Below are 15,005 nucleotides of genomic sequence, written 5' to 3'. Positions count from 1 at the left end.
TAGGAAATGGAACAAAGGACAGCAAAATATTGAGTTAGTTTTTGTCATTTTATGCCAAACACTTTCTATAGTAAGTATATGTGTTACATTTGGGGAGTTGCAGCACAGAATTGTAACTTTTTCAGTCACAGTTAGAATACATGCACATGTCACTTTAGCAATGTTTTTACGTACAGATTTCATTAGATACATACCACCTAAACCAGAAGAGTCTCTTAATGAATTTGGTCCTGCTCTACTTAGTTTCCTCTAACATGAAATTATATTTTATTGTTTTCTATGCATATTGCTTTGAAAAGATGGATTATTTGAAAATCCTGAACAATGTTTGCTAAACAAATAATTTGGTTTGGCTTAGTATCCAAGGTAAACAAATAATCTGCTGCTAAGTAAAATTTTTATACGATTTAGAAAAAACTCTAGTGCAAAGAGTGAACAAAAATCTGGCAAAACTCATACTGATGTATTAATCACAACTGTTTTTTCCACTGTTCTTCAAATTTTAGAAAACAGATCTTCTGTACAAATAGTTTTCCTACCTGGGCAACATTTTCTTTATTCCTGGTTTTAGTTTCAGTGCACTTCAGTGTCAATGCATATTTTTTGGTACAGTTTAGCTTCCATGGAATCATAGAACAGCCCTGGTTGGAAAGGGCCTCAAAGGACCACCTGGTTCAACCTTCTGTGGGAAAGGGAGCCCAGATGAGATTATCTAGCACCCTGTCCAATTGCAGCTTGAAAACCTCCAGTGATGGGAACTCTACCATGTCCCTGGGGAGACTGTTCAAACGAATGACCGTTCTCAGTGTAAAAAATTTCCTTCTTATATCGAGACAAAACCTCTACCAGTGTAACTTGTACCCATTACCCCTTGTCTTCCCAGTGTGGCTCCTTGTGAAGAGAAGCTTTGACATGTAGTATTTCCTGCTACTTAGAATAGGACTCATTTCCTGTCTTGTGATTTACTCTGCTATGATTCTTTGCTGCATCTTCAGAATGGAAGGTACTTCAGTCTCTTTCTAGTTCTTCATGTCTGAGTTTTGGCAAGGGGCAGTCAGCTCCTACCACCGTATTTGAAATGAAAGAGAACTTATGTCAGAGAAATCCATGACTTTAATAAAATATGTTGGTTTTTCCCTCTGAAGTGTTCAAATCAATTTTAAATATAGTTACCAAACTGCACCATTTTACTAAGCATTAATACAATGCATAACCTTTTGGTAACTAAGCATCAAATTGCATCTATGCAAGAAATTCTGAACATTTGCTCATTATTTAAAGAGGTCAAGATTTGCAACATATAGTCCATAATATTTTACCATAATCTCACCCCTTATTTGAATTTCTATGATTTTTCTTTTGAAACAGTACTGGAGACATGTCTTTCTATAAACAGAGATCTGTTTTCTTACAAATTCAGTACATTTTTTTCCTAGCAACTAATTATTGTATGTGAAGATTAGGACTATGAAACTCTTCAATACGGTCTCATCTATTAAAGGTGCTTCAAGGCTAGTAAGTTTATATTTATGGTTCTGAGTCCTAGTAATAATCTTATCACTCAAACTAATTAACCTTAAAAGGCATCCACAAATACACTTTATAAATTTTCTTTATTTTCAACAGTACTAAATTGTAACAATTCCCATGGTATCGTATGAGAGCAAGAAAACATAGGACAGGATAGTTTCCAAGACTATAATTTAACAGGAAAAAGGATTTTTAGAATGCATCATACAATTCTATATTTATTCTGAAAATGAAACTACATAATGATAGAACTTTCTCTCCAGTTCCTGTTTGTCTCTAATAAGCGACCAGTGTAGCACTGAATTGGAAAAGAATGAACTGCTGCTGTTTGTGCACGAAAAACACATCCTTGCTGAATGGATCTCAAAATCATTGCATAATGTTAACATAAAACAGCAAGCAGTATATGCATTTTAACTACATATTGTTGTTGTTAGTGTAAGGCACTTCTAGTTTAGTAAAATAACTGAAAACAAAAAGCCAGCTGCTGTTTAGAAATAATTATCCTCAAGCTCTGGAGGCATGCATAAGCTGTAAATAATAAATGGTCTATTTGAATAGTATAAACATGGAAGCAAGAAAATACTATGTTTGCACCTGCCACCTCCTTTTTGTCCACTGTTCACAAATACTCACGTGAATACTTTATTGTTTACAGAAGTAAATGGGAAAATTATATGCCCACAGATAATGAATGCAAATTTGCTTTCTATTAACACTGGAGCTAGATACCTGGTGAAAGTTACTTCTCGTGCATTAAGTGTCCATCTAACTTAATGGTGCATACAATTAAATTGATTTGAGCTAAAAAATTTTAAGTAGAACACTCACAATTTGTATTAATGTCCTTCTCTACTTGTATTCATGTCCTTTGGTACACTAAGCATACCCATTTGTATGCATCTCAAGAACTGCACCACTGGAAACAAAAAGCAAGAATACGATGAATTGCTGATTAGTTACCTTCTCTCTGACTGACTCTCCAGGAATGAGCTGTGGTTCAATGGTAATGAACAGTGTTATATATGAGCCCTCACTCAGATTTCGCACAGAATCGTAACCTCTCTCGATTCCCAGGTTCTTTTCTTTGCTGTAGCCAAGGAGGACTGGAGGAATATCCACCTTAAACGTACCATCAATCTACAACATATACAGAGAAATGCTTCTCATTAGAATCAAAACCACAAAACTTCCTCCTCCAATACATTTGTCACTTGTATTCAAGTATTTTATTCCTTTCATTTCTTTATTACTCTGAATTACAAAACAATAAAATAAGAGAATATGACATACATTCTGATTAACTGTGGGGAAAACATGAGACTTCTCATTGTTATTAATTACAACTGGATTTCAGCCTCTCTTGCATATTATGGACACTAATATTTAATGAAATGGAAATCATACACATTAGTTCTTAGAGAAAGAAAGAGTGGCAGCCTTTCACCGTTTTTCCTTCAAACAGCAATCTCCACATGGCACTATTTACCCGGAAAAAATGACAAAATGGCAAAATAAAGGTCGCAGGACTACACTTCTGAAAGCAGCATCACACCAACAGGCCTTTGCCTGTGTTTCAGTGATGTGGGAACGATGCTCCAACATCTCACAGATCGACACCTTCCACGCAGAAGCTGCTGATGCTTCTTGGGTACAACTGGAACTGGGCCCATTCAGCCAGCCTCCCCATGGCAGAGTGCTCTGACAGACTCACCAAGCCTCGCAAAGAGGCCCTCTGCACCTCCTCTGCCACCATGAACAGAAGATAAGGTCTTTCTGAAAGATCGTGTCAGACAAGAGATGGCATGCCTGACACTTGCTTAGACAAGCTTCAACAGTGGAAGTACACAGCTTTAAGAGAAATGCAAGAAGATTAACCTCCTGATTTGGGCAGAATTCAGATGACTGCCATCAGGAAGGATACATTCAGTGGATGTGGAAGGTGAATAGATGACTCACTGGGCTGGCTCATCAAACATTTAAGAACAATATTCAGTTTTGATAAGGAGAAAACTCTAAATAAATCACTCAGAAGTTCTGCTGCACTATAGCACAAGAGGATGAAGAAATGCTTCATTTGCTACCGAAATTTAACTGCTAGATGCACCTTGAAATAACTGCCATTGCTTGAAGGAAGCCAGGCTGCATTGTCAGTGTAGAATTATGTTTATCTCTTCTCTCTTCAAAACATTGACCTTATTGACAAATACTCACAAAATTTGACAAAAAACAGTGGTTTCAAAGACATTTTCAAACAATTCCATAAAAATAAACTAACAGGGGCAGAAAACTTCATTAAATCTGACATTCCATTACCAGCCCCTTCCCGTTCTCCAGTTTTGTATTTGAAGAGATTTACTCCAAGTTATTGACACTTACCCTCGCTTGAAAATATATGGTAGTAAATGGAATCTTAACACATCCCAGCCAGTGTCTCTCGATGTGAGTGCGGATTCCAATTCCTCTTTCATGATCATCCTGTTAAAAAGTTGCCCAACATAACACTTTGTAAGACAGCTTCATTTCCTTTAATTCGATCAACATTTAATCAAGGCATTAATAAAAATTCTGTATTGTTTTAATAATTTACTATAAATATCAGTTCAATTACTAGTATGGTAATGATTATTCTGCATGCCTTTCAAACATGCCAGGTGCTGAACAAATACAAGAACATCACGGTCCATGATACAAGTACAATGTGCTTGTACTTCAGGGTTCGAGTCCTGTAACCTCTGATAGAGAACTCAAAAATCTGACAAGGAGTCCACAACAGTCTTCTCAGACAAAGTAAATTACACTCTGATCTTCTAATTAAATATTTTACTAGTATTTAAAAAAGCTTTTTGAAGGTAAAATTATATGAAAATCTAACTAAACCCTGTGGAATGGAAGTATTGTTTTCAGTATACTGCCTATAAGGGATTTCCAAATCTAGTATGAACAGCCTACAAGTTGTTTTAAAAAAAATTCTCTAAAGGCTAGAGTGACATCTGAGTTTCAAGACTGTATCTTTCTTCCTTCTGCTTCATCAAATACCATTTCAGTTTCGAGGACAGAATTCTGTTCTCAGCAAAGTCTGTGCATTATTTATTTTTGGGTTCTATTTTCACGAATGTTGAATGTTGCTATTTTTGTCCACACTGAATTGACTGGGAAAGCTTTCACTGGTTTCAGCAGGGGAAGGAGTTATGCCAACACTGAGAGCTTACAAAAATTTGTTACTAGTACTTGCAATTATTATCTCATTCAAAAAAATTAATATATACAACCAGAAGATTTTTTTTTCACCCAACAGCTTGTAAAACAGGATGAGACAGAGCATAAAAAGATAGTTAATAAAAATACAGGACCTGGGATCATTCATCTGGAATTTAGTAAAAGATTCTGATTAAGTTAAGAAGAACAGAATTCAGATTACAATTCATATGTTGCCTCTCAACTTTAGTATCTTCAGTTTCATTAAATATCGGTAAAACAGATTACAAACACAAGGTTCAACTCTAGCAGCAGATTATATAGTATAAAATTAATTTGTACAGACAAAGGTTAACAGTAGAAAGATTGCTCCCTTTAACTACCTTGCAGTATTGACTAGAGATAAAAGTCATGAGGAATGACAAAATAGAGAAAAAAGAGGCACAGGAGGCTGAAAGCTATTACACTGAAAAGTCTTATTCTGTCAACTTCAAAAACCTCATAATATTCTGTAACGTACACTGTCCTTCAATTATGAACTCACCTCTACAGCATCATGAAGTACTTCATCAAAAACATTAATGAAGACTTCATCCTTCACTGACTGCAAACTGTGAGTGCTGTAGTCACCGTTAGGAGCTCTGAAAAGGTTAAATAAACTAAAAAGTGATTTGAACAGAACAGGAAAATTTCAATAAATTTGCATGCTCAAATTAAATTATTATTACTCAGAAATAATTTGGTTTCATTTTGGCATACCTGAATGGAAGCTCAAGTTCCTCATTCCAGCTGGGATTCGGACCCTCTGCTGTTGTTGTCCGGCAGACTGTTCGTTGAAAAGAAACTTCTACAAAAGGACGGACTAAAACCTATAAATAGAGATCAAAACAAAGGAAACAGACTTCTCTAAAAATTCATCAGAACACATTAAATTACACATTTTTATACATTTAGAAAAATAAATGTATACTTTGTGGAGATCAGGCTGGTACAGCCCAGATAAAACTTTAATACACCTTAAATATTGCACTTACCAGGCTTCTAAGCATTTATGAAGCTTTTAAAAATATGTTGTATATTAGCATTTCCAAAAGATTATGCGTATTGAGAATACTTGACATATTTATATACACCAGCAAAACCACATTTTCCTCCGAGAGTGGCAAAGCTACTGGCTACCTAATCAAAGGAGATAACTGAAACAGAACATGTGATCCAGACACTACTGGAAAAAAGTGCACTTGTATCCTTTTATCTGTAATCCAAGAAGCCTCCTGCTACAATCCTGGTTGTCTCTGAAACTGGCTCCTATTACACATAAGCAACTTCTACCAGACACAACAAACCTCTAATGTGATTAAAAATGCCTTAATGGAGCATTTCATTCATAGTCTCAAACTGTGCCAGGGGAAGTTCAGGCTGGAAATTAGGAGGCATTTCTTCACAGAACGGGTTGTTCAGCATTGGAATGGGCTGCCCAGCGAGGTGGTGGAGTCACCAACCCTGGATGTCTTTTAAGAAAAGACTGGATGGGGCACTTCATGTCATGGTCTAGTTGGCATGGTGGTGTTAGGGCAAAGGTTGGACTCGATAATCCCAGAGGTCTCTTCCAACCAAATCGATTCTGTGATCAACATTCAAATGCATAGGGCAGAACCTTTTCTACATTTCAAAAAGCTGTAATTTTGAAGCAAAATCTTAAGAAAAACAGGAAAAAACCCTGAAGGGCTTCTGTCTTCATTCAGAAGGATGCTGAATTTAGTTCTCAATAGCAAGCAAATGTAGTTTCAGTATCAGCCATAAGAATGGCTGTGCTGGTTTAGAGCAAGAGTGCACTGGGCCCAAAATTCAGGTTGTGAAAATGGCCATCAGCAGACACATACAGAAGAGCAAGAACAGCGTGGGCATATATGGTATTTTCTCCTATTACTCTTCTAGGCTTCAACCGTTTTCAGGTTAAGGACTTTCCTAAGCCTGTAATGATATTTCTATTTCGTAACTCCCAATGGATCGCTCTTCCAAATACTCGTCCAATACCCACTTCAATGCAACCCTCTTTAGTCCACAATATATGTAAGCAACTTCTCTGGACACCTACTAACTGCTGCATGAAGAATCACCACCTTCTGTTTGTTTTGAATCTAACTCCTACCAGCTTCATTTGACAATCTCTCACCCTTGTCCTGAAAGAGCTAGTAAACAGTCAATTCCTACCCACAGTCTCCATATTACTCATGATTTTGTGCCTCTCTATCATATTGCCCCTCTCCTACTCACAGATGCTGCAGTTCTGGCTGAAAAGCCCAACCATTTGCCACTGTACAGTAGCCATTCCGTATTTCTGGACATCCTTATCACCCTTTTCTGAACCTTTTGCAACTTTACGATCTTTTTTGAGATCAAAGAGTGGGCAACAGCCTCACTAATAAGATATCTTTCTGATGGTGAATGTTACTGTCTGTGGAAAAGAAGAATGCTCACAACTTCATGTAAGAAAATGTTAGTTTTGTAATATACCTGGTTGAATATCCAATCTGGGCTATTAGTTGGGCTCTGAGCCGATGGAGAGGCTGCAAACATCTCATTAAAGGACCTTAAAGATTTGGATGGTTGTTGAAGTTTGCTACAAGAGGAAATAGACAACAACAAGAAAAGACAGAGAACACATTACCAAATATGAATCCCTCACATTCTGTATTAAACATACAGAATTATGGAAATACTTCTGATATTTGTGTTATGACTTTAACCTTGAAAAGATATTTATTTGATCAAATAAGATGAAAAGAGTGCCAGAAAGGAATAGCAAGTGTATAGCGCTTGTAAGCCTCATTGAAAAAGAGTGCTTTGTGCCTGGAGGCTCTCTTTTCTGAAGAGCTTATCAACTCCAGACTTTTTTTTTTGCCTCCCCCATACAATCTCCTTGAGCTACAGGTTTTTCAGTTCAAGGAGATGGATCCCCACAGAATTCATAAACAATGTAGACTTCATGGTATTCAGGCAAGGCCTCTACAGCAAGGCCTCTGTGACAAAATTAAACCCAGGAGAATATTACACAATCGGCAACTCATGACTGAAATAAAATAAATGTTAATATGTTTATTTTTACGGTGTTTCCACATAACTCTTTTTGTAATAACACCACAGTAGAGATTATAAAAGAGTAACTATTCATGGGGAAAGCAGCTCAAAATAAGAGAGCATATAACGCAAAAAGATTGGGAGGGTTTTTAGTTATTTTTATAATACTGATACTGAATTGAAATTTTCATCTTTTCCTTCCTGTCAACATGTTTCTAATATGAATTGCTTTTTTCAGTATGAACTTATTTACAGAAATCGAACAGAACCTTATTCACAGTAAAGAGATAAAACAGCAGAAGATTCTACATGGACAGTAACGGGTCAGCTTGAAAATAACTCCGAGTTAAATGAGGTGTATTCATTTTGGGAGAGAGAGAGAGAGAGAGAACGCTGCACTAATGCATTGCTTCTGGAACTCAACCAGACTGTTCAGAACTGCACTATCTCTACATGACACAGCATCACACAGTGCAGACGTTGCCTTAATGTGCCTGAAGGTAATGGTCACCTTTAAAATTAGTCAGAGCCAAATTGGGCTCAGTCCATTAACTTAAACAAACAGTTCATGAAGAAGATGACCAACATGCTACACTCAGGAGACAAATATAGTATCCCACAATGAATAACTGGATTTTTTTAATACTTACTTTTGGTATTTAATGAAGGTATTATGAATTAAAATTGCCCTGAGTATAACTAGCAGGCTTGCTTAAGGTATAACTCATCTGATATTACCAGACTTATAATGTCAAAGGTGTAAGTTATCTTCCAGACAGGTTTTTCCTCAAGCAGCTGAACACAGTTTTCAGTAAAACATTTCTTGAATTTAGCAGTTATTGATAAATGATCATATTATTCTACAAACTTACAAAACAGCAGTTCTTTACCAATAAAGAGATAAATGTATACATGTTCTTATCATTAGGATCAAAACATGGCTAAATTTCAACACTAGTTGCTTCAGCTGTCCTCAAAACAGCTGCAACCAGAAAATGAATCTGTATTGGAAACACACATTTGAACATACCTCATCACTGGTTTTCTCACTGGAATATCATAAGCTCTAATAATGTTCACTAACAGTTTTATGTCTCCATCTGATAAATTCTGTGCAGTGACCTTCTTCCTTTCTTTTCTTCTTGGCTTTAATGGTCGTTTTGGCTCTGCCAGTTTAAAGAGGCTGAGTCCCAAAATACTATAATCATAAAATAGATATTTAGTCATTTTTGCATAGAATCCAGCATTCTAGTGTTTCTATGACACACATGCAAATTATGCACTAACTGAAAAAGGAAATACATACTCCTGTTAGTGCAATACAAAACTCTATGAAATGTCAAAATGTTTTAATTTTTTAGTACGACACAATCCAGCCCTGTCTTTTATTTCAGAAATCATAACTTAAATGTGAAAAAACCTTTTTTTTCCAAAGACCATTACACAGGTTCAAGATAGACCTAAACTACAGTGCTATAAACAAGGTAACTAGCAGATGACAAGAACTACTGTATGGAATAGGCAAAAAAACTAATTATACAGCTATGTACAACAAACAATAGGCTACAGAAAGGAAGCAGAATGAATATGCCACAACATACCCTGGACCCTCAGAACTTATAACCCAAGGCAAAGCAGAACAAAGGAAAAAAAAAGGGGGGGAAAGAATAAAAAGCAGATGTATGTTTTTACACATCATTCATATTAACTGCAGACATTTCAAAATCTACTTTAAAAACTGAATAGCCAATGGCATTATTTCATATACGTAATAAAAAAAAAAATCACAGTAATTACTGTTAAAAATAACACAAAACCATGCGTTACTGAAATATCTCGCTAAGTAGATGCTTTAAATCATGATGTATTTAAAATTCACAAGCCATATAAATTAGCAAATAGAATCCAGTATGAATTAGTATTCATGATAAGAAAATATCAATGAAGCCTTTGATTTTAAACAAGTCCAAAAGCGGATTATAGTCTTGTTCAGATTTTTCCATTCTGTGATGTGAAAACACGAACTAAAAAACAGGATGAACTCTTTTGTAAGAGAGCAAGGCTCTGCATCTCCAGCAGATGGGACTGTTCAGATTTATACTGCTGATTGAAAAAGCTCAGTCTGTACTTTAAGGGTGTCACATTTATAGTGAACACAAGCAACTTTCACAGCCTGTTTACTTACACAGATTTTAAGTGAGCAACACTAATTAAGAGTCATCTATGCTGTGATGACTGGTAAATGTCAAAATCAACAAGTATGGGATTTGGAATAAAAATTCAAAGAAATTGCTTAAGTAATAAAACAAATAATAATCTTAAAAGAAAAAAAGAACTGATTTCCAAACCCAGTAACATTTCTGAAAGTAAACAGCACATGATGACATCCAGCAACAGCAAACAGAAATACATGAGAAGTAAAATAAAGAAAATGACTGTTAAAAAAAATCTATTGCACATTGTTTCCAGGGCACATGCACTGACTCTAAGTGAGCATCACTTATAGAACCAGTAGTAATGTCACTACCTCTGACACTTGTCTGATATTTGGAAATCATTCCATCCCGCACCAGCTAAGGCTATGCTCAGCTCATCAGATCACAGCCTGATGCATTATATCCTGCTAAATCTTATTTACATGCTGTCACATTACTTCTGCCAAAATCAGACTTTTTCTTAAAAAAGTTTTTATGCACTTTGTGTATCAATACACTGTCTGTACTGGTAGAGATGTACATAGTCATTGGAAATTTACATATTATACTAAGCACAAAATCGCATCGATTAGTCACATCAATACACTTCGCAAAAACAGATCAGAGACTGTTTTACATTCATTATTTTGATTTAAAACAAATAAAGATAACTCCCTTACCCCAGGCTGGGAATCTCCTCTTCATTGACAAGGTCAGAGAGAAGGAAATGGTGTTTTGCTATGAGGAAACGGTTTATTACTGATTCTCGAACCTGTGAATGGGGAGGGAGATGAGACAAAAGTACATTTCTAATCCAAACCCACTGCAAGTATTTGCATTCTGTCTATTAAACACAAACAAAATGTCCAAATACACATTCTTTTTTTTTCCCCACTTTTAAAAGAGTCACGGGCCAAGGAAAATTTTCTTTCCACCAGATATTTCTTCAGAACATAATATAAGCTCAGTTTACAAATACAATGATTCTCTAGAAACATACTGGCTAGCCAGATACAAGAACATATGAAAGCATACAATCAGAAAATGAAGTCTTATTTGCTTACAGCTCATCATCAGAAACAATCACAACAATAAATGACACTAACAGACATCTCTTTTCCATGTCTAAATGAAGTTGCTGGGAAATCTATATAGTATTAGTTATGGGGAATAAAAACAACACTTTGGATTGCAGAGCAATCGATGAGGCCTGTATTACAAATCCTATGACTTCAAATAAATCTTTAAAATCCTTAGTTCCTTTCATTTCTGTGCTGAGGTCATAGATTGAAGCACAGAGATGAAAGTCTTCCCTCGTCTCCCAACAACTATGTGGAAGCAGACTGACGAAGTACTGCCTTTGTCCTTTTTTCCTACCACTAACGCTAGTAATGCCTTTATATACTGTGCTATTACAAGATCAGTTGCAGAACAGCAATAACAAGCAATTTTCTGCAATACATCTCCCTTTGTTATTTTTAAAAGGTTTTATTTCAGTTATTATTCTTATTATATCTTTGTGTTGAAGTGACAGGCATATGAAGATCACACTTCATAGTGAACTGAATTTCAGTTCTGATGTGAGCAATCTAATTTTCAAGCACATCTGACAATTTATAGAAGTGTAAAATATCCAGATATTATTTTAAAAGGCTACTTGTATTTAATCTAAAAGAGTGACCAAAAAAGGTGCCATAATGTACATTAGTCTGTACTACTATACTGTTATTCAGTGCACTGCATAAACCATATGTTTGAGTACACACTTAAATACCATGCAAAACATAGAGGGCTGACACAGACCTGACAGCTTTGTCAAAATTTTTTTTTATATTATCATGCTGAATCTGGGCTTTGGCACTTGTCTGGGAAACGTGAACACTCTTCATTGTCTGTGATTCTTTTACAAACCATTCCTTCTAACAATTTGTTTTGTCCTACATCAAATCGACCATATCATATTACATGTTTTGCTGGCTGGCTAGGATTTGATACACTTTTTGATATTTCCAGTACTGGTAAGAAACTGGTAGCCATGTTTTGCACTTGCTATTTTACCAAAATAGTCTGACATTGCAAACTTCTCTTGGTTATATGACCAATGTTTTCCCATCATTTTTTTCCCTAAGGATTAAAGAGAATGTCATCCTAATAGAATGAGCAGACTAGAAAAATAAATTAAATCAAGATAAGGGGGAGATGTTGTTACTCTAATACCTCAACGAAGGTAATGTGATGGAAGATAGTCCTGTACCTTAGGCTGCAGGGCAAGACACTGTGTATTGCATTAAATGATTTTTAACGGTGGGTAGGGCCACTTTCACGGAGCTAACTAAGTTCTTAGCATCACAGCTTACAAGAAGGAAAATAGGGAGGAGAGGGAAATCAGTGAATACCTGGGACACAAGAGGACCAATCTCTGGGAAAATGAAGCAAAACCAAATTTACAGAACTGCTAGAAAACATCCAGAATGGCTGATCATTTCACGTATCACATCTTTTTCAGTAACATTACATGAGTCATTCACAAACCTCCATTTGTTCAATTAGCCCAGTTTCAGGCTTAACTTGGAATTTTAAAGATGCCTGTAGGTCATATTTAGAGATGAATCAGTTTTTAGTATACATGGAAATAAAGTATCCAAGTATAGAAGCAACATATCGCCTAGAGAAATATGGTGGATCCATATTTTTTGCAGCTTACCTTCTGTAGATAGTTGGCAACAACTGCTCTGTGTGCATCTAGGTAATTTTTGCTGTCAATCACATCCCTCTCTTCCAGTCTCTTCTCATAGTCCTAAAGATATTTACTAGAGTTTGTGATTTGAGATATATTCAGTGGTTTATTACATACAAGAAAAATGGTAAATATTTCATTACAATTAATATATGGATTACACTAAACCAAAACAGGTATCAGAGGTTTATAAAGCTATTTTTAATGCTAATATATACAGCAATAGCATTACTAAACTTCCATGAAAAGAGACAAGAATTCCATTAACTTACAAGATTCATGTGGTTTAAATTACTATGAATAACTTGAAGATTTCTCTCTCTTCTTTAAAAGCTGAACTTTGACCTGCTGCTGTAAACTGAAATTCCATTTGAACTGGAAATGGCTTCTCCTACTGCAGCTGCAATAGGCAGAATCCTTTATAAACAGAAGTGATACAGTATTCATGGAAGACGACATGAAATCTGAACTGTGTTTTAATACACATAACTAGTTTTCAGAGTGTCTAACACTGGAAGAAATTCTAGTTGTGGGAGAAATTGTTGAGAAACAATTATTGAGCTATTTTTAAGTTATATTCAAGAAATAAAGAGATTTAATGGCATAATAAAAATCTTTGTTTGTACACTGTGAGAAAGTGAAGGCTCTTTAAGCAGTCAGAGTGTGAAGATTTTGCTTTGCCTGAGGTTCGATAGAAGAGTCTGTAGCCTGAGGGGCTGGGATGAATACTGGTTACCACCACAAGAAAAGATTTATGAGAAGCACTTGGTTCTTGGGGAGAAGTATGTTGATGGAATATTTCTCAGGGTTGTGGTTACTATTTTGGTGGACTACAATGAAAGCTGTACTGATAGATGCAACTTTTATTCACAAGTTTAGGCATGTGTCTCATAAATTAAGAAAAGGCTAGAGCCGACACTCTGCTTCCAAGCAAAACACAGAGCCTGCAAGTCCAGGGGGTCTCCCAGACCTCCAGCTTAATGGCAGTCTGCAAACTGCAAAACGTTGGCTTTAGAACCACAGCTCGTTATCATGTAAAAGCTACTCAGTAAAATTAATCTTCATGTCATTTTGCTAATGTTTTTACCTAAGAGAATGTAATTTTTTCCCAAGATAAAGGGTCCAGGTCCAGAAGTGCATTCTGGAAATATGGTGCTTCATTATTTCCACAATAAATCTTTATCTAACTTTTTCAGTGCATAATAGCTACTGTTGAATGACTTCAGATTAGCAACAAAATAAACTAAGAATAACTCTTCTGAGCCAGAAATCTTAATTTTTAGGTAGCTCTGGTAATGACTAAGCTAGAAGTTCAATAACGAGAGTTGAACATCTAACTGGTACATACACGTGTTGCTCCCTTCAGAAGTCTTTTTACTGTAATATGATTTAAGTAACACAAATCATTAATTAGTACTTGTTAACTGTTAGTAAACTGTTAGAATTAAATGAACTTTCAGAAGAAACAGGAAAAGATCATAACCTTCTGATAAAACAAGTACTCAGATACAGAAATAAAACAACCTAAGTGTCTTGGGTCAAATGGGAAGAGTTTTAATTGGGTGTTCAACACCAGAGTCTGTAAGAGTATCAATACATTCTGTAGCCCATGAGCATGGCATGTCTTGGGTTATCAAAATCCTACAGCCCATGCTGCTGGGTTCATTGGTAGAGAGTATGGATCCATTTGTTCTGAGGAACACAAGGAATCAAAAATATAAAGCAAAAGAAGATTTCATAGCAGTACTGCATGTAAGTGCTGTACACTGTAAAAAGATTGGAGAGGACAAATAAAACAGATTCGCTTGGGGAAAACACGACAGTGGGGAAAAAAGAAGATAATTTCATGGCCTAATTGTATTTGCTCTGGCTTGGATGGACTTAATTTTCTTCATAGCACCCAGTATGGTGTTATGTTTTGAACCTGTGAGTAAAACTGGGCTGATAACACACCAGTGTTTTGACAATTGCTGAGAAGTGCTTGCACAGAGTCAATACTATCTCTTTTTCCAACTCCCCCCCAGCAAGTAGGTTGGGAGTGCGCAAGAAGTTGGGAGGGGACACAACAAGAACAGCTAACTCAAAATGACCAAAGGGACATTCCATGCCATATAATGTCATGATCAGCCGTAAAATGGAGAGGAAGGTGATTTTGGGGAAGGTAGCCATTGCTCAGAGACTGGCTAGGGATTAGTCTACATGTGGAAGGTGGCAAGGGCCTTTACATCACTTGGGTGCTTTTTTGTTTTTGTTTTTGCCCCCCC

General features: G+C 36.1%; 1 protein-coding gene across 1 annotated transcript in view; it reads right to left on the bottom strand.

Annotated features, from left to right (window-relative positions):
* LOC104163083 (coiled-coil and C2 domain-containing protein 2A-like) overlaps positions 1-15,005 on the bottom strand; it is a gene marked incomplete at its 5' end in the record, with an annotated part of 28,155 nt that overhangs the window by 9,145 nt on the left and 4,005 nt on the right. The window contains 9 exons of the mRNA XM_009701970.1: positions 2,494-2,670; positions 3,910-4,008; positions 5,273-5,369; positions 5,488-5,597; positions 7,246-7,351; positions 8,840-9,007; positions 9,411-9,425; positions 10,685-10,776; positions 12,709-12,801. Coding sequence (XP_009700272.1) covers positions 2,494-2,670; positions 3,910-4,008; positions 5,273-5,369; positions 5,488-5,597; positions 7,246-7,351; positions 8,840-9,007; positions 9,411-9,425; positions 10,685-10,776; positions 12,709-12,801 — 957 coding nt within the window. The remainder of the gene's footprint in view (positions 1-2,493; positions 2,671-3,909; positions 4,009-5,272; positions 5,370-5,487; positions 5,598-7,245; positions 7,352-8,839; positions 9,008-9,410; positions 9,426-10,684; positions 10,777-12,708; positions 12,802-15,005) is intronic.

The sequence above is a fragment of the Cariama cristata genome, unplaced genomic scaffold (assembly GCF_000690535.1).
Source record: "Cariama cristata isolate BGI_N322 unplaced genomic scaffold, ASM69053v1 scaffold7436, whole genome shotgun sequence".
NCBI lineage: Eukaryota > Metazoa > Chordata > Aves > Cariamiformes > Cariamidae > Cariama > Cariama cristata.
This window is presented reverse-complemented; position numbering and strand designations above follow the sequence as displayed.